The sequence below is a fragment of the Chlamydotis macqueenii genome, chromosome 2, assembly GCF_036417535.1.
Source record: "Chlamydotis macqueenii isolate bChlMac1 chromosome 2, bChlMac1.mat, whole genome shotgun sequence".
NCBI lineage: Eukaryota > Metazoa > Chordata > Aves > Otidiformes > Otididae > Chlamydotis > Chlamydotis macqueenii.
The window spans coordinates 8,448,946-8,469,724 of NC_141557.1; the positions used below are offsets into that span (position 1 = coordinate 8,448,946).

At 39.7% G+C, this 20,779-nt stretch overlaps 1 protein-coding gene across 8 annotated transcripts in view; it reads left to right on the forward strand.

Annotated features, from left to right (window-relative positions):
• Positions 1 to 20,779, forward strand: part of RBM33 (RNA binding motif protein 33) — a 99,557-nt gene that overhangs the window by 45,697 nt on the left and 33,081 nt on the right. For 7 of the 8 annotated variants that reach the window (XR_015257801.1, XR_015257802.1, XM_086741842.1 and 4 more), the window contains exons 11-14: positions 12,473 to 12,632; positions 13,514 to 13,845; positions 14,625 to 14,876; positions 15,673 to 15,960. Coding sequence is in view for 6 of the 8 variants with exons in the window: in XM_086741842.1 (XP_086597968.1) it covers positions 12,473 to 12,632; positions 13,514 to 13,845; positions 14,625 to 14,876; positions 15,673 to 15,960 (1,032 nt within the window). In the remaining 2 variants the exon portion in view is untranslated. The remainder of the gene's footprint in view (positions 1 to 12,472; positions 12,633 to 13,513; positions 13,846 to 14,624; positions 14,877 to 15,672; positions 15,961 to 20,779) is intronic. The other variant, XM_086741845.1, reaches the window with a different exon arrangement.

The following is a 20,779-nucleotide window of genomic DNA, read 5'->3' on the forward strand; positions in this document are numbered from 1 at the left end:
TGATTGACATTTCTTGGATAGCGCTTTATACAGCATTTCATGCAAATCATGTTTGAGTGAGAGTGCTGCATCAAATTACATTTCTTTCAGATTATAGCCCTTGCAGATGTGAGACAGAGCTTGTTCAGTAGCTAGCAAAAAGCTTTCATTTTTAACACTTACTATTTTCACAACTTGACTGCAAAGCCATATAATTACAGCACTTAAGATAGTGAAGGAATGATGGGCACTTTCTCGTATCAGATCTATAGGTAATAGCAAGCAGATGCAGCATGAGATCCCTCCAGCTGTCAAATATTGTCAGGCTGGCATAGAGGGAATGCAGTTTAAAATGCAGGTGACATAATACCCAACATCCTCCGTTTGCTAGTGGGCTTCTGATTAATCACGATTACCATACATTATCATACCATCAAATTTAATCATATCAATGAATTCCCATCTGCAGGAGGAGCAGCAGCAGCTAAACATGGTGGTAACAGCTATTAAATAAGAGAGAAATAGATGACTTCTAAATGCAGTAACCCTTTAACTTGTCATACTTGCCACCAGTGTGCACGTGCTCTGTAGGTATTAAAACCAGACAGAAAACTTGTGCATTTATCTTTTGTAGTTGTTATCATTTACCTTTCTGTTAAGTGATTGCTCTTTAGCACTGCCAAGGAAACGAGAGTTGTAGGATTTTTGTTTTACCTTATTCCTCTCCCCCCCGTGTTAATGATGCTACATTTTCTTCAGTCTCAGTGTTAGGATTTGCTAAATACAGAATCACAGCATGGTTGAGGTTGGCAGGGATCTCTGGAGGTCATCTTGTCCACCCCTCCTGCCCAAGCAGGGCCACCTAGAATCGGTTACCTAGGATCACGTCCAGATGGCTTTTGAATATCTCCAAGAATGGAGACTCCACAGACTCTCTGGGCAACCTGTGCCACTGCTCAGTCACTCTCACAGTAAAAAAGTTTTTGTTTAGATACATATTTTTATATATAGATCAATATATAGGTATGAACACTGTTTGTTATATATTTGTATGAAGGAAATTTGAAGTTTTTTAAGCCTTGTAAGCAAAGCATAAATTTTTGAGGCAAAGAGGAAAAAGTACTATGCATATAGCTACGTAGCCATTAATTAGGCACTTTTAAAGAAATACTTTGCAAAAGTCAAGACTCATAAAGAAATCCAGTTAAAATACACAATTGACTTCCTGCTACAATACAGTAAGAGTAATCTAATCCTTAAACACTGAATGGAGAGCTAAAATATGCTTATTATAATATTAGAGAGTTTTTGATGATAGTATAGTTCTCCTAAGCTATTTTCACTCACCTGACAAAATGTCCTTTTAAAAGACACATTTGTGTCATCACAATACAAAAAAAAAAAAACCCCAAACCACAGAACTATAAACTGGTATTTATTCACTTTCTGCACCTTCAGTTCTTGCTAATTCTTTAGAATGTGAGAGGAAAATATGCTTCATTCATTATTAAACAGGAAGTCGTACTACCACTTACAATGCAATGAGGTAACTTAGAGGAATATTGTGGGTTGACTGAGGATACCCAAAGAGGAAAAAATGTTCAGACCTTCATACACAACATATGAGTAGAACCTGCAGACACATTGGGAGCTCTGGGTATGTAAAGATCTTGCATCAGTGTGTTTGCGATGTCGGAAATGTGTAAAACGTCTCAAAAATGAGATTTTCTGACAGAATTAAAAATCAGGAATAGAGTAATTTAACTACTAAATAGTGAGGTCCAAAATGTTATTTTCTGACACAGATGAAGTTTCAGGTTAGTAACAGTTCTAATATTTGTCTTCTATAAAGCTGACTGCTTGACTTTTTTTTTTGTAGCAGTCTGAGCATTTTTTGTTGAAGGGAGAAGCATCACCCCCAGGTCACATGTGTTTATCGTTGAGGTTTTCAGATTGTTTTTGAATTAACTGTAACTGCACCTTCAAGCTTGGAGTATAATGTAGAAATCCTGAATTTGGTATTAATGATCCAGCTTAGTTCTGACCTCAGATTTATTTCTAATCATCAGTGACTTGCAGGTCACCAAGATACACTATGTAAACACACACTGTAATAATATTTCCATAGAGTAGCTTCTGATAAGTCCAAGAACAAGGTGTGGATTTTGTTAGATGTTTTATCTCATTAGTTCTGAAAGCAGAGAAGGTCCAAAACTTTTGGATCCCTAATTTTTTATTACATCCCTAAAACTGTTAGCTTTTGGCACAAAAGATGTGCAGAAGGATTTTACTGTCTTTAAATAAAATTATTATGAAATTCTGTTCTTTCAAGGGAGGGTTTGTCATTCTTAGTGGCACTAGTGTTGCTTGTACTCTTTCTCCAATTTCTGTTTGTATTGTACTTAATCTTAAAAAGCTGAGAGCACCAAACAAAAATGATCATGCACTCTTCTACACCACACCCCTGAAGAGGTTTACAAACTAAAGTGAAACTGAATCTTCCAGATGAATTAGTTTAAAACACCTGTTTAAAATACTACTTAGGATTGTGCTCTAATCTGGGAGATTTGGGTTTACTCTTCCTTCAGACAGTGCAGACTGCTACAACTTGTCTGTCACACTATTTCTTATCATGGCATGTCTCTCCTTGCTGGAGACACTCTTCCTTCATCTATAAAAAACAGATGGATGGGAGCATAGTTTTTCTACACGTGAGCACTGTTAGGAATTTAAACCTAGAGCTGGGATTTCGTTAACAACATCTTTCCTATGCCTGCATTTCATTTAGTAGTGTTTTCTGAGGATTGTTCTTGAGTGGGACCACTTGTGCTGCAGATTTTCCTTTTGTAACGTTTACCTCCATGCTAGAGCAGATGGAGGGTCAAGAAACCTATCTGTGAAGCAGTCCCCCTGTGTAGAACTGGTTGTTTGTGGGTCGTTCTGCTTTGCTTCTCTTACAGAAACACACTGAAGTTGGGAGTGTTTTTGTCTCCATTTGCAACCTGAATATGTCCCTTCTTGAGGTGTTGGGGGGGTACCCTGAAACTTGCTGACAAAAGATACTTTTAATATACAATTAATCTAATTTTTAACTTCAGTCTCCTGAACTGTTTGGGATTATCGTAGTATGCTGGGAGTATCCTCCTTTTTCTGTATTGCCTGTGTCCTTATTTTAGCTATTTGCTCATGAGTTGGCTTAAATAACAAGGGATTCCATGCCTTTCTCTCCTTCCTTGTACTGGTTTTACATGATGGCTGAATTCTGTTTTGGGACCTTCAACAGTGAAATCGGGCACTGGTGATTTCTCTTACAGATGACCTGGACTTGTACCTAAACCTTCCAACATACTTTGTTATCTCTTGGAGTTGTGTGCTATCAAATAGAAACTTATCCAAGTTATGTGGTACATTTTAATATTAAAAATTACTTTTGGCTCAGTTGAGGAAAGTATCAACTCATTCTCTCTTAGGCTCAGACTGCCTGTAATACTAGAATCTGTGCAGTCCACATACTTGAACCAGCGCTCGCTATCTCCTTGCATTTTCCCCTCAGAAAATATATTCCAGAAGCTTTGAAAAGACTGGTGTATAGGTAGCATACAATCATCTTCTTGAGTTTTATGATCACTCTGAACATTAATTTGTCCTTGATTGAAATGTATTTAAGGCATGAATTTTTATATAAGGTCGTCTTATAATGTTAAATACATTGGGAGAATCATGGTGCTTGCTAGGTTTTCGTTTGCCTCAATGGAGTTACATGAGTGTCATAGACATCACAGGGACATTCTGAGTCATTTAGACTGTATTTAAGGAAATACCAAAATAAGTTTTATTATAAAATTTCCATGAATCATTCCCTTTCTGTGTGCTGTGCACAGTAAGTGAGAATACTGTGAAACTTGAGTGTGAAGGGACATGGTTTGTGGGATATGTACATTTCTACTTGAAAATCTTTGAACTATGTAAAAGATACATGAAGCAGGGCTTCTTACACAAGAGGATGAAAAGTCAGTTCCTTGCACCAGAAGGTAGACATTTTAGGAAAGCTTTTCAAAAAGTCTGGTAGCTGCTGAAATAAGAGGATTAGCATCTTGTGACAGATGGCTATAGTTTTAATTGTCATAGGTTATAGTGGTCATTATTCTTTGCATTTAAACCATATAAGAAGAATTAACTGAGTGGCCCTGCTTAACTGTCAATGGGGTTCTCCTAGCTCTTTGCATTTTAAGTGAGATTAATAAATGAAAACATGTTGTAGAGGCAGCGTGTATTTTATTGAAAGATTCATGAAGTTTCAATGACATTGTTAAGGTATTTAATTAGTCTCATGAAAAAAAGTAGAGTGACCCTTTTAGAGAAGCTGATAAGTCATATAATAGCTGTTAGATCCTCTTTATTCCTTGCTTTATGAGATTAACTTTGTGCTAAGCAATTTATGCTAAGTTTTCTCTTTTATTGGTAACCAAAGTTATCTGTGCTTCATGAATAGATTATTGGAGATAACATCATGTAATTAACAAGAGATGCAGAAAAGTAAAAGTACAATTTGTGTAAGAATTGTATGATAGAGAATGTTAATTTCTTAACTAGGAAGGATATTTAAAGGGATAAAAGGAAGGCAAAATAGTGCAGTTCTTTGAAAGGATTAAAGTAACCTTATCTCGTGTTCTTTCAGGAGGTGGGATTGCCTGAGTGTGTGAAAGTCATGTTCAATGAGCTATTCACAACTCTAATGAATTGGAGACACAAGTTGGCATTGCATTTTTTTTTTTCCAGAAGTGATTGATAAGGTGTAAGTTATGCCTTAGCCATATTGAATAATGGAAGCTAGTAGAAGGGAAAATTGTACAACCTGCAAGCATGTGGAATTGTGTGAAAATATCAATCTGAGGTGCTGTAAATTATAGCGTGTGTGGGAGGACGAGTGGGTACATTTTGGGTTTTTTTTCTTTCTCAGAGTAAACTTAACAAAGCTAAAGTGTTAAGACAATAAAATACTTGTCATTAGCATTTCAGTATGCCATTATCTTCTCCTTTGAAGTATTTCTAAAATGTCTGTGATTGTCATCTCTTTGGAAAACGACACAGAACCCTATTTTAAATGTAATTTCCTTCTATACCTCAGTTCTTGTATTAAAAAAAAAAAGATTATATGTAAGAATTTTCAAAGCAAAATTACACGAGAATAAATTAAACAATAGAGTTCAACACACTCCTTAAAACCAGGAAAAACAACAGACCAAGAATTACTTTCTTTGGTAGTTTTAAGAAAAATCTTGATGTTCAGTACCTTGCTTTCAGTGTTTAGGTATTGACGTCACGTTTTGGTTTTCACAGAAGAAAAGCAAGAATGGCCAGAGCTGTGTCCCCTCACAGCCCACAGAGCCTTGCTGAGAGGCTGTTCAAGAGCTCTCCAGCTTTCCCAAATGACAGTGTCTCTCTCAGGTTTGAAATACTTGTTAATGCCAGGACTGCAGGTGGTAGTTTAGAAGGAGTTAGAGTGCTGAAGTGGTTGCAGGTTTGTAAAGGGTACATAGTGGTTAAAGACTTCAGGGCTGGACTGTGGCATGACTGATACGTCTGCTTCAGGACTTGTGCTGTTTCCTAATTCTGTGCCTTTCGTGCAACTAGCTTTAAATCTAGCTAAAAACTCAATTTTAAGAGTCTTTCCTTGCATTTTGCTGCACTTCTACTAAGTAATCAGTCTGATAATGATACTAAGTAATGAATATTAATTATACTAAATAATGAATATTAATGATACTAAATCAATAATACCGATACTATATATATAAAATTCAATAATGATGAGAAGGGGAGAAAGGTCCTCTAAAAAGTTTCCATACGTGCTCTGCCAGATCTTTCTCATATGGGCGTTTGTAATTCTTCCTTTTGTTAGATTGAAACCTATTAACTTGAATATAGGTGTTTTGAAGACTGCGAGATTTATTAAGTAGAGAAGTTTCCTAAAAGGTTTAATGATGGTGAAGTAATAGTTAAAATTATTTTTTGTAGGAAGTCTTAGTTGATGTGTGTCCTGAATAGTTTGTTGTAATTTGAAACTGTCCGGATAGCAAAACCATGAAAAATGAGAGTAACTACTGTGCATATAAAGATTTATTATGCATCTATGTTACAGTATGCTTATTTTATCAAAAATAGACCATTATGAAAACTGGCTTTTGCACCTGCTCTTCATTAATTTTTGAAGTTAAATGGCTCCGCCTGGTCTCTTCTACAAAATACCAGAGGGCACTTGGGGGTTATTAGCAGCAAATACTTGCTGAATGTAGAGTTTAACACTAATGGTAAAATAATCCACTCCTAGAATTATAGTTTAACTACTCTTGAGCAAAAAAAAACCCCAAAACAGCACCCTCAAAAACTTTAAGTAATGGAGAACTGTTATATTAATTTGTACTGTTTGCAGGACAATTAGTGTGTGGCACAAGTGAAAGTTGAAGTTGTAGTATTAGTGTATTCCTATTAAACTGAAAAAAATAAATACAAATGTAAATGGTATTTCAGAATAATAGACAAGCACCTCATAACAGAAAAGAATCCACAGTAGTTTACATATTTTCTTACTAAAAAAAAAGTGTGTGTGTGTATCTGGAAGTAGTAGCTCTGACTGAACCTTAGAGTTTTAGTTTCACATGTAGTGAATGAAGTTAATCCGTCACACAGTCAAATTCCTATTGGAATTGTCCTGAAAACTTAAAAAAAAAATCTCAGCAGTGTAAAATCTGAAAACACAAGCTTCCCCCTGCCCATGTTACTGTAGTTTAGGGCAGAATTTTATTTCACCGTTCAGGGATAATAGAAGCAAAGCTGGTTTAGAGAAAAAGTTGAGGTCAGTCTTTTTTATGGATTTTAGAAAGAAAAGAATCAAAGTAATTTTTTTTTTTTTTAGAAGCAAATATTGGTTATTAGCTTTTTTCAGCAAATAACATGTCTTTGCAATTAATTTTGCTTGATTGGCCTTTGGTTATCAGCCAAAAAATGTGATCAGTCATATCTTAGTAGTTCTTCAAAATGTCACATACATAAAGTCAAAACCTCTTCAGTGATCAGATAAGTAGGTGTTTCTTAGCGATCCTCAGTTATCTGTATAGCATGCAACTTTACTGTGATGTGATTTATATCAGCCATACTTCTGTAGTTTTGCCACTTTTGAAACTTTGAAGTTTCAAAAAACCCGATCTTCTGTTCCATTGTGCGTGGAGTAAGTGCTCTGGCAGGAAGGGTCATTGTTTCAGCACTAATGAATCCTGACAACTCATATTCGTTGCAGGATATAAAAACGATCTACATGTTACTTTAAGTGCAAAATGGAGGAGGAGGGTTGGCTTTAGGATTAGAAAATATTTATTACCTTTAAAAACTTCTCAGCCACAAAGTTTAACTGGGATCTTACTTAAAAAGCAAGTGGAAAAAAACCCCCAGAATTCTTAACTGTGAGGAATGGAAAGAAGAGAGAGGCCAACAGGAAGAGTTCCAAATTTCAACTATTTCCTTCTTGCTCTGATTTTGTTGGATTGTTTTGAAGTTACTTTGACCCAACTTTTGTTGTGGGATATAATTGTATGAAGTATACCACTAGTAAAACTAGAGCAAAAACTATTTTCTCAGTCTATGTTGGTGGGTATTTTTGAGGATTTTTGGATAGCACTTTTTGCATAAGAGTTGGATAACTGTTAGTTTATCTTAAAATCAGTGAAAGTATTTAGAGGACAGTAAATATTTGCTTCTTAATTAATTATTTGTTACTGAAGGGCACTTGAAATGGGCCTTGCTTGTATTTTTAACAATAAAAACTCTTGCTGGTCGTTAGTTTGTTTAAAAAAAAAAATTAAAGTATTATAGTTTCTCCAAAGTGTGACCTTTCTTAGATCTAAAATAACTTTGTATTACTAAGTTCTAAAACTTAGGTAAAGCTTATTTCCTAAGATTTTAAAGTTTTCTTGTGAAGGGATATAGAAAGCTGCTCTCAGCATGTGTAGTACTGCCAGACATCTGTGGTTTGAACCAAGATATTGTGCTGGTTGCCTGCCTCTGAATCGTTTTGGTTGAAATTTTCCAAATACTTTCATTCCAAGATTGAAACGGTGGAAAAATATTGTTATGTCTAAATGAGTTGTTTAGATATTTTTATTGTTGCTCAGTTTTTCAAGGAAGAAAATTGAGTTTGACTGCACTGTGGATGTTTCATTACATAGGAGGTGTGTGAAATTCAACAGCACTTTCCAGGCATTTGCAATTCAGGGCTGCTTTGGGATGAGACAGATATGGGTTGGCAGGAAAGGGAGAGCTGGTACAAGTGTTATTTAAAATATAAGTACAGGATCTTTTTCACCCTGTGCTCTCATTTACTTCTCCTTCCAGGAGAAAACAAGGCAGGAAAAAGAGGGGAAGTTGCCTGGACTAAATGTGTGGGCAAGAAAGACAGGGTCTTGGTGAGGTAAATAGGAGTGCCTGAGCGACTGCCGCAAGACAAGACCACCAGCTTGGAATCAGGGAACTGGGAAGCTGGATGCACTGGGATTAGGAACCACTAGGCAGTCAAAGACATGGTGAGGATGACAGAATGTATCTGAAGAGCAAGCAGGACTAGGAGAACAGTAAGGCTAATTAGATGAAGAATTAATATTGGGGAAGATGCTTGAGACTGGGTTACAAATTTGGTCATAGAAGTGGAGGCGCGTGCTTATTTTGTAGCTTAAGCTGGTGTTTTGTAGCCTAGCGCTAAAACTGAAGTTTGGGAGTGAGGGGAGAGGTTGATAAGGATCTGTTACCTTGACCAGGGCAGAATACGTCAAAGTTTGGAAGAAGCAAGTAGAGGAGACTGTGATCACTGCAGTGCAATTTGATGCTTGGAAACAAGCCTAGTGTCATAGGTCAGCCCCGATCGGGACCAGACTACGCAGTCTCTCTCTCACTCCCCCCACCCTCCGAGAGAATAGGGAGAGATAATATAAGAAAAACGGTTCGAGGTTTGAGATAAGGACAGGGAGAAAATCCTTAAAGTTACTGGTACGGGCAAAACAGACTCGACTTGGGAAAAACTATTCATTTATTACTAAAACTACCAGGATAATGAGATAGAGAACAAGATAACCTTCCCCCACCCCTCCCTCTTCCCAAGCTTAACATTATCTCCACTACCTTCCCCGCTCTGAGCAGCACGGGGGGGAAGAGGGAATGGGGGTTGCAGTCAGTTCATCACGCATGGTTTTATGCTGCTGCTTCATGCTCAGGGGAAGAACTCCTCACATCCTCCCCTGCTCTGTTGTGGGGTCCCTCCCACGGGCCACAGTCCTTCATGAAACTGCTCTGGCGTAGGTCATCTCTTCCACGGGGTGCAGTCTCTCCAGAACAGCTGTCCCAGCGGGCCCTCCACAGGCCACAGCTGCCTTGAGGCATCCGCCTCCCCTGACGTGGGGTTCTCCACGGGCTCCAGGTGGATCTCTGCTCCTCTGTGGACCTCCATGGGCTGCAGGGGGACAACCTGCTCCACCATGGTCGTCACCACAGGCTGCAGGGGAATCTTGGCCAGGAGCCGCATTACTCCTCCCCCTCCTTCTGAACTGACCGTGGCGTTTGCAGCCGTTCCTCTCACAAGAAAAGTTCTTCACAACAGGCTGGCAGACGCCTCTCAGAATCTCTTCACATCATCCATCTCATCTCCTCTCCACTTCTTGCAGCCAGGCCGGGTCGAGTTGGGCCCAGTCGGCTGCCTGGCGAGAGGCCAGAGGGTGAGGCCTGCAAGGCCCATGAGGCCTGCGCCTCCCCCTCTGCGCCTCTGCCCTCGCTCAGCTTCTTCACATCTTCTCTTCTCTTTTTTTTTTTTTTTTTTTTTCCTTCTGTTTTCCCCTTCTTAAATACGTTATCGCAGAGGCGTTATCATGGAACATTCTGCTACCAATCGGCTCGGCCTTGGCCAGCAGCAGGGCCTTAGGCCCGGCAGAGTCCCCTGAACAAAGGGGAGAGACTTCTAGCAGTTTCCTACAGAAGCTGCCACCTTAGGCCCCCCCTCACTAACAAAACCACAGCACCTAGCCAGATCATTACTGCTGCCAGTTCTTCAGCTTGGGTGGCAAATATGTGATACTTATGCTTTATTAGCCCAGGTTTCAGTAAGTTTCCATATAATTTGTTTCTCACTGGCTATTTTAGAGGTAACTAAGATATATGTAGGTGTGTATTGTGTCTAGAGAAAAATACAGGGAGAATTTCAGAGCTTCCAAGTCAAGCTCTCAGAAAAGAGGAAAAAGCAGGTTGTCTGTTGAGACTGCTTTATCTCCCTGGGTACAATATGTTCATGTGACTATGTGGAGTAAATAAGATGCAAGATAAAAAACATCATGTCTGAAAACTGCCCTGATGAACTGGTTTCTCCTCTGCTGCTGTTGCAATGACCTTCTGCATTATGCAGTGATAAATTAATAACTAAATAGCTAAATATCAGTTGGTTTGCTGGGTGCCTCCCTCAAGGCCATGTGGCTTGCAAAAGTGTTGTGTGTTCCCCAGGGTGACCAATGGCTCTAAGAGCAATGCTTTGAGAAATACCCTTTTATTGCCAAGGCTTCCAAGATGAGGGGGTGCGTTTAACCTTAGTTTAGAAAGTACCTCTGGTAGCTCTTACTTGTGGTGATAGTAGAGGTGCATTTTGAGAGTGAAGGGTCAGGATCTTCAAGGTTTGTGTTCAGTGGCTCTTTTGGCAGGCAGCCAGCACTGTCCTGCTCAGCACCAGGGAAGGGCAATGCAGTTGAACAGTCTCATTCAGCTAAACCTGAACAGATTTTGATGGGACAAATAAATGTCACTTTTTCCCTCCCAAATAGCTCCCTCTTCTTCCAGCTGCTGCTGTTTGCAGATGGCCTGTGAAATTCAAATGCATTAGTCTCTTCTGAGGTGGCAAGAATATTCTGCGTTGGTAACTGTTCGCTTGCAGAAGTGTAGCAGCTCCTCCTACAAACAGTATGTATGTTATGAGGACCGTCATGCTTGAGTGTAGTGTAATGTCTTTCCACTAAATGAAATACCCACAGGAGACTGACTGACTAGGAGCACTGGCAATGGGATATAGACCCCTTAATCTCTAGAAATGATAAAGTGTTTACAGTTGATGGCTGTATAATGGCGTAAAATAAGTAGTCACAGTCACGCTTCCAAATGAGAAGTCTTAGTATCTCATATGTCCCCATTTAGGTGTTTTCAGGAAGGCCACAGATTTAGTAATGGCTGTGATCCTCAGCAGCTCTCATCTACATGTTTGGGCCCTGACAATCCCAGTTGTAACCTGCTGGTAGAAAGGTGTGAAGCGGCTTTGGCTTGTGCTACTTCGGTAACAATAGACTTCAGTTTCCAGGGCAAATACCTGGTTTTGCTGTGTGAGACATTCTTTTGCTAAAATGCTAATATTTTTCCAATACAGATAGGATGGGGTGAGACCGTACATGCTGGTGGTGAGGGCAGCTCAGTAGATAAATGAAATACCATTGCAATTTAGTGGCTTAGTCTTTTGCTGATGGACCATACTTCAGTCTAGGAAGGAGTGTTTGGTCTGAAATCTGTTTTGAAAAGCTTGTTTTCAGCACGGGATGTAGGCAGAACAGGTGCCACCACTAACTTTAGAATCTATATGAAAAGGAAAACAAGGATATTCTTATATTATTTTCATTACTTATTTGATGTGCTCATAATAAAGCAATGTTTGTGAATATAATGATTTTTGTGAGGCATAGCTTCTTCCAGTTCGCAGAAGTTGCCAGCACGTTTTGTCAACTTTTGATATAAAAAGAAAAATTATAGTAGTGTGAATTACTGAAATAACTGTGGCTTCTGCAAAGTTCTGCTTTTCAGTTAACATTCTTCTTCCTGTAATATGTAAAGGCTCACTTCATACTTAAAAAAAAATTTATTGGAGGAAAGACAAGTTTGCCCTCTTTCTTACGATGCTTCAGATGCAAGTTGTGAATAGATGGAAGTGTTACTCTCCCATTACTTCTTTTGAAAGATGATTTCTTTAATTTTCTGGATGCCATAAATTATCCTTCAAACCCCTCTGCTTTTTTAAAGTAAAGCTGCTTCACTTCTATAGCTTATATTGTACTAAATTGATGGTGAAGAATAGCACGGTTTAAGAAGATAAATGTCAGGAATGTCTTCTAAAGTAGACATTCAGATTTTTTTTTTTGATTAGTGGGAAAGAAAGTCAATAATTGCATGGATTTCAATAAGCTTGAGAAGAAATTGCATTCCTGTGGTGCTAGTGATTATTAAAACATGGTGAGTTCATTTCAAGATACTGTTCTTGGGTTTAATATATCTTCCATTGTGAAAGAATGACTCACTAAGGGCTGCCAATTTGTATAGATGACAGGAGGTAACTCATAAAGCAATTGTATTTTTAAGAGAAAAACTTATAGCAGGCAATAGATAAATTCCTGGATGGTAGTCTTAATCTTAGTTCTGCCTTACTAAACAGGGCCCTCCAGACTTTCAACAGCATACACCTGGACCAGTTCCTACCAACTTCTCCCAAGCCCCAAGGCTGCCAATGCAGGACCAGTGGAGAGGGCCACCACCACCGCCACCACCACTCCCTCCTCCACCTCCTCAGGAAAGAGATCCTTTCTTCATAGCAGGTAAGCGTTTTCATTGCCGGTAACATAGAAAATCCACTCTTTGTAAAATGGCTATGCAGTTTATATGTATCATATAACATGAAGTGTTTGGAAGAACCTAAAGGCTGGAAGATCCTGTTTGATGTAGCCAGGCTAGTACTTGCCAAAAATTCTGGTGGTCTGGTATGTTTTTACTTTTTTGATGTAATTTTATGTATCCATCTGTAACCACCATCAATCTGTATATTTTACAGATACAAAATAAAAATAATATCTAAGTGATTGTTGCAATGAAGTTGTTCTAATTTGTTACGTTGTAGATAACTAGTACTCTCCATCCACTTTGATTTCTGCTGGTAACTCTTTAAACTGCCTGAACTGTGTGCGTACTGTAAGAAATCCAAGGTTAATGATACAGCATAGCGAACAAAATAGATAGTAAGTGCATGGGTGTATATAGAGATATATGTGCATATACCATATATACGTAATATATGTGTATATAATGTATATGTTGTAGACATTTTACACTTATGAAATATGTAAAAAATTGCTAAAAATCTGGTCAGCAAATGGTATCAAAGTTTTATGAGTTCTTGTGTGGTTTAAACTATAAATCCTGGAATCCTTCATTGATTTCATGAAGGCAGAATTTCTAAAAGGTATAGCTAATTCCGGCAAAGTACCCGTTGTGCTGGTCAAACATCAGTTCCTTTTATGCACAAGTGGCAGAAGCAAGGGAGACATAACCTTAAGAGTAGCTCTTAAAATTAAAACAACCTGTATGATTTTGCTTTCAACAAATTTCAGGCTACTTTTCCAAATCGAAATGGAGCTTTGTTTTGAAAGCATGTTTGTATCCCAGGGAGGCTGTCATTTAATTGCTCACCTGGTTCCCACAGATCCACGGTTTCCAAGCCATCACTTGTTTGAGCAGCGAAGCCCGCCACCACCGCCACCTCCCCCGCTTCTTAATAGCGCGCATCCTGTCCCTACACAAAGTCCGATGCCGTTCACCCAGCCTGGGCCAGCCTTTAATCAGCAGGGCCAGCAACCAGTGTTTCCCAGAGAGCGACCAGTACGGCCGAACATGCAGCCTCAAGGTCCTGTGGGAATTCTCCACTTCAACCAGCCAGGTTCTGCAGCTCCGCGGCCGTTCATCCCTCCGAGGCAGCAGTTCCTGCAGGCCCCGGGACAGCCCTTCCTCACCGCGCACACCCAGCCCAGCATGCAGGTAGGGGTCTGGGATGGGAAGGGGCTTACAGGGGATGTGTGAAGTGGCCCAGTGCTGCTTCATTAGGCTTACAGGAGTAACGTAACTAAAGCAGAATTACTTGAGATCACAGGTACGATGCAGATTGCTGTGCCTGAGAGGAACTGATGCTCTCCCCAGCTGCCAGCACTACGGCATTTCCCATAGGCCAGCCTGCAGCCCGGCCCTGGCTCCTGAAGTTGCTGTTGCTCCGCGGAGGGAGGGAGAGCGGCCCGGGCCCCGGGAACGGCGGTGGGGCGGGAGCGCCCTCTGCCGCTCAGCTGCGGAGCCCGGCGGGGAGCCGGGGCCCTCCCGCAAACCGGGAGGGAGCTGAATCGTAGCTTGAAGTGGGTGAATGTTTTAGGCATGTGGAGGGCCCGGCGTGTTCAGTGGGCTTTGCGTGGGATCTTTTCATGGTGTCTGTGTTTGGAACGTGGGGAAATCGTGAACTCTGGTAATGTTGGGGAAAAAACAAAAGGGGGAAAAACCCACCAAAAACCAAACAGCTATTAGAAAAGGGAGCAGAGAGCAGGAACCCTTGCATTTTGTCTTTTTCCACTTCAGCTGTTGACTTACACAGGTTTAAGTGTGGAACTACTTTGCACAGCTTCTGTTAGTCTGTGTTTTACTCAGTATGTTTTTCGTTTAGCCTGGTCCATAGCTGCTTACAGATGTTTTGAGGATTTTGGAGGCTGGAGCTACTTTTCAGGAGTTTTATTACCTTGAAACTAAAACCAAATAACCTTTCCCTTCATCTGAAGGGTCCCTTGCATCCTCCATTACAGCCTCAGCCACAACCTCAGCCTCCGCAGCACCATCATCACCAGCAGCAGCAGCAACACCATCACCAGCAGCAGCAACAGCAACACCATCATCATCTCCAGGGGCCACCACAGCCCTTGATGCCCATGAACCAGCCACAGTTCAGGCCTCATATGCAGGCCACGCAGCAGCAACCAAATAACAACAGGATGCAGTGTCAGCCGCGACAGGGCCCAATGAAGCCAAGGCATGTAAGTACCACATACGTCTGCGTTGCCTTGCGTAGTTCTGCATGGGTAACAGGCCTGTAAGCACAGGTTTTGATTTTTCAGTCTCATTTATCCTGTCTTGCTCTGTCACCTTCTTTCACCATTTCTTACTCTTTTTCTGCCTTGATAATTTTATAATCTACATCCCAAAATATCACATGTATCTCATCTTTTTTTTTTTTTTTTTTTTCCCTCCTCCAGTCTTCACTGTTTTTCTTCATCTATGTCCAGTAAGAGATGATGCAGTTTCCCAAGAACTACTAATAAAGGGGGTTTGGAGGATAGGTTTGCGTAATAAGATTTAAAAACTGTTGTTAGCCCGTGATTGTGTGGGAGCCTAGTTCTCTGACACCGTCTTTCAGTTTGAAGGTCTCCCTGTACCACTGCCAATAAGCTTTCTGGTTCAGACAGCGTCACTCGTGTCTTGTGAGTTTACTCCCATGCAGCATATTCTGTTGCTCAGTAGGTTGGGGTAGCACAGCAGTCTGCAGCAGTGCTCAAAACAATGTGACTGTAGTTCAGAATAGTTGCTTTGATTAGGAAAGGAAATCACACAGTGAAGCCAATTTCAGATAAAGATGTTAAACAAGGTTTAAAAAAAACAAAACTGTTGTTAGAATGTTCTCATTTCTATAATTTTTCTTCTCCCATTGAAAATGTGCCTCTTTGAAAAGCCTTTTTTTCCCCAGCTTTGACTAAATAATGAAAATGTGACAGACAAAGACTTTAGTCTGGTTTGTAGTGGAAGTCTGCAGTTTTTTTCTTTTCTGCATTTCAGAATACACCATCACAAAATATTGTCAAGCGTCCAAATCAGCAGCTACAGTCAACTGCTCCAAGAAATAGTAACTTGCGTGAGTTGCCGATAGCACCGTCACACGCTATGGAAATGAGCAACAACAGACGAACCTCTACCCCAGCTGCTCAGGTCAAACCCATTACCAGCACGATGTCTGCCAACAAGTCTGTAGCTGGTGTTGGAAACTCACAGGGAAGGCCTGAGATGAAAGCTAAAGCAATCACACCAGTGGGCCAAGCAAAATCAGAAGTAAAATCTGAACCAGAGGTAAGGCGCTTTTTTTTTTTTTTAAAAAAACAAACAAACAAACCCACAAAAAACCCAAAAAAAACCCCAAAACCCCCCCCAAAAAAAAACAAACAAAAAAACCCGAAACCAACAAACAACAAGAAACAAAAAACTGCCACCTTTTTAAAGCTAGTCTGACTTGTGAACTGTAAGCACACTTAATATATTATTCGCCCAGTGTTTTTTGATGCCACGAGAGGCCTCCCTTCTTAATTGCACTTTTCTCCTTAATGTGATAGCAAAACCAGTCTCCATTGACAAAAAAAAAAAAAAAAGTCTGGAAGGTTGGCAAGGCTGTGGTGAACCTGTTTTGCAAGAGGAGAAGTAATTTCTACTATGAGAAGGCAGAGGTTGAGTAAAGGTCATCAATGACACAAGCCTCTGAAATACCCGTTGTATTCATTTTTTTATCTTCCACGATTATGATCCCCTTTTTTTTTTGGGTAATCGTGCTCTTCTAAGTCAGAAAGCCTCTTCTCTCCCATTTCCTGTGATGCTCTTATGACTCAAAAAAAAAAAACAAACCCAAGCCTGCAGACTATTTGGAGAGCTGTCTTCCTCATGCCGTTTTCCTTTTAGGCTGTTCGGTCTCCTCTAGGGTCTAGAGCACTCATGCAGGAGGTTGCAGCTGTATTGTCCGTTGAACTTCTTGCTCTTGAAGAAAATCTTTTATGAAACCTTTTGGTGTGAGGGAAAATAGGAGATAATCTTAAGTTTTCCATTTTGGAGAAAATTATGTTGTTTGTTCTGCTAGTACTCTGCACAATCAGAAAATGAGATGTCTGTGTTTTGGACTCCACTGAATCATGCAGTGTGAACAGATAACCGTTTCCCTGCACAGATTCTCCTGGAAGCTAGAGAAGACTCTCCATGAGCGCTGTTAGTTTGAGAGAGTGGGTAGGATTTCACTGATGGTGCTGTTAATCAGGAGATACCAGAGGAACATGACGGCTAAATGCACCCTGTATAGTTTCTGAATGTTAGGTTATTCTGAGCAGAACACTAAATCTGTGTAGTTTAGTTGACCGTGAATCTTGTCTCAAGGACCAGGTTTTCTTCAACAACTGTTGAAAGCTTTAATTGTGATAATACTGTCTTCCCTTTAAGCTGCTCATAATTAGCTTTCAGTCTTGTTCTTGAATTCGGGATGATCATAACTAATTTTCACAAATGAGGCACAAAAGAAACACATAGCTAGCAGTGTTTGACCTCCTGTGTACTTGCTTTTCAGTGGTAATAAAAAAAAAATCCTCTTTTAAATTAAGCTTTTAATTTCGATTTTTAGAAAAAAATGATGTAGTAATCTCCTTCCCCTCAATTCAGTCTCTTGGAATAATCTAAGTCACAGAAACTGCAGTGCCTCTTAGAGAAGCCACTGTCTTTCAGGACATTAGTAAAGTGAACTTTGAAGCAAATCAAGTACAGGCTGTAGTAGTAGTTGTCCCTTTTCAGCTGTGCCACTGTGATAGTCTTGTTCAGTGACACTGCTTATTGTCACTTCTACAGATAGAATTGCTGCACTAGTAATGTTCATTTCCAAGCATTTAATCATACTCTTCACTGTTGTTGTAACGTAGGTTATTATGTTTCTCTCATTAGGCAGTCTTTTTTGTGTGTTTTTCTTGTAATTGGCTAACTTCTTCCTGTGCTTTTGCTTTCTATGAACATGAGAAAGAGTTAAGTTCTGTCATCTTTTCTAGCTGTATTGCCCGTAACTGAATTGGGCAGGTTATTTTGCAAGTGTCTTCAACTGGAAAATTATTAAGACTTTTCTTTGCATCCTTCTTCCTGAAGAGTCAGTGGCCATATTTATGAATGCCCTATCATTCATGAAGTACCAAAAAAAAATAGCAGTATTGGCTATTAAGGGCTTTGCTCACCTTCAAAATAGTTATTTGAAAGGTTTGCAACCTAAGTGACTAGAAGATCAAAAACTGTTTTTCTGCTTTACTAATGGTATGCTTGTGTTCCGGTTCCTGCGAGGCTGCAAAATACTGACTTTAAATGCCTTTGTTTAGAATAGCTGTTACTCTCCAAGATTCAAACTTGCATATCCTCAATCTGAAAAACCATGTTGTCAATAAAATTGGGAAGTATGGGTGATGGCTGTGGGCCTAATTCTGCTCATGTTGAAGTCAGTTTAGGATAAGAGGAATGAAGGCAATATTAAGCATTTTTGAGTTGATGCAGTTTGGATCTGGCCTTTCTTTTAGTGAAGACTTGTCATGAGTTTTTAGACAGATTACTCTAGCCTCTAATGCTACAGCAGAAAAAATACAAACCTGCTGAGTAGATTTGTGTTTATGCCACAGACCAAACCATTTTGAGTGCTCTGTCCTTGGACACATTCTGCTGAGGGACACGGGTGGGCCTGGTTGCATGATTCCTTTTTTGTTCCTTGACAGCAAACCAGAGCACTTAACAGTATCTGGTTCTTAGTCTCTGCGTTTAGTTCTATTGACTACTACTAAAGTCTGCAGACCTCTGAAAAGGTGTTGGTTTGTTTTTTAAATTCACTATATGAAAAGTAAGCTACTGACTTAAATTTCAGTAGAAAGTGTAATCCATTGTTTTAGAGCATCTTTCCTGTCTTGCTCAGTCAACAGTGCCATGCTAAGTTCTCCTGGAGAATTATGTAGGACTGTTGCTTCTCTTACTGCTGCTTTTCAGCTAGACTCAGAAAAGCAGCCTGTAGCACTTTCTTTTGACATTTTCCATCAAAGCTGCTTTGGACCTTAAGGCGGAAGAAAAACCTATAGCTAAGACTTGGTTTTCCGTTCAAACCACAATGAAATACATTATGTTCAAGAACTGTTCAAAGATGGATGAGAATCTCCACTTAAAAAAAAAAAACAAAACTCTCAAAACCCAACAAAAAAAAAAACAAAACCAAAAACCCACCTTCACAAAACCAAGGGAACTGATTTACAGCTCTGGCCTTTCGTAGTCTGTAGCCTTCTGTAAAAGTAGGAGCCGTATACAATGTACTATTTCTTCATGTTGTGGAATTTCTTGCAGAAAAGTGTGAGGTATCGGTAGTTTATCCAAGAAAAAGGCTGCACTATGTTTTTCTGCTTCTTCACCTACGGACAATACTGCTTTTTGGCAGCAGACTTCCAAATACAAGCTGTGAACTTTGACAGCTTAGAAGGATGGCTGCTTTCTCCCAGTTGCTTTTTTTGGGCAAAATGCTTGTGTAGTGGTTTTTTAGTGGGGTGTTGTGGTTTGGTTTGTTTGAGCAGTGCTTGTTGGAGAAACTTACACTGGGCTTGTTAAACTAACAGGATGAAAATCATTAGCAATAGGCATTGTATACTGTTTCCATCTTGACGCGATATACTGTGTTGCCTGTTCTGTGTGATGAAGCTTGTTATTACATACTATAGGTCATTTATAGGTATCATAGATCATATACACCCTCACACTCTGTAGTATAGTATACATGAGCTGCTCTTAAAGCTGAGCAGGAGTTTTAACTGCCCCTATTTTCATCCCAGGAAGGAGTTTGCTGTCATTCTGCATCTATACTGTTGGGTCATTGCGCAACTAATTTCCATGGAACCTGAGTCCTAATGCAAATATTTTGTTAATTATCACAGGGCCTTTATATTGTTTGGCCTTCCTCTAGCTGCAAGGGTATTTTACTGAGAATTTAACAGTAGTAGCAACTTGCTTATCAAGATAAAGGTTTTAGGTCTACCCGTAGCCTGTTAACAGGCTGATCTGCAGTTGTCATAACCTCAGAGCTCCTGGCCCTTAATTCCACACCTTGCCCTTTAAAACGGGATTGACTTCATAGGATCAGTACTAAGTATTGAGTTGACTTCCTCAAAGGAAAATTTCAGATTATATTTGAGATCAAGTTGCCTCGATATTCTACTAAGCATTCATCTAACATTGTATGTGTTGGTAATATAGTTTGTCAGTTGACTTCTGTGTTTAATGCTAGTGTAGTTGGAATCAGTGTATCTGCCCAAGGGGTGTTCCATGGGCATGTTCCATGGGCATGTTGGTCGGAGTCCCTCAGGATGTTCATTCCTTGTCTGCTGGCACAAGTCAAGTGTGCCACAAAGCGCATGTCTTGGTGCTGCTGTGTGTAACATTTGAGTTAGTGTTTCGAACTTGCCACACCATGACCTATGTCTTCCAAGGCCTTCAGAACTTGTTAGATGATAAAGTGAGCAGACAAGTTCCTGATAATAAAGGACAGCTGACAGAAGATTTGTTCTCATGCAGACTCGTGCTGGTATTGACATCCTCAATTGAACATCAGAAAAAAAAAAAAAAATACACTGCTGCCTCCAAAAGTAATATTGGTAGTGACTCACTGGCATCCATCAAGCTTATTTAGATAAAATGTGGCATATTCTGATCTAAAGCAAATGAATAAACTAAGTTATTAACAAGTTTTCTATTGGACAGTTTCAAGAACTGTGAGGTATTTGCTGTCTCTGAAAATAACTGAAAATTTTATTCATTCCATCAGGATCTGCATCACAGCACATCCTCCTATCTGGAGTTTATCTGTATTTTGTCATCCTATGCAAACTATATTTAAGGGTCTTATCCTTTTACTGTATTTCCTAAGGGTCATATTCTTTTTTTACGACAATCCAGAGTCTCCAGTTTTCAATATAAGATGAAATATTTGAGTTTCCTCCTGTAGAAGTACATTCTTGTTACCATCTATGAACAAAGACTGTAATCTAGTTGTTACAGTAATTAGTCATTAATCACCACCATCGTAGTTGGAAAAGGAAAATCAGAACCTTTTCATGTATGAAGTGTTCTTCTAAAA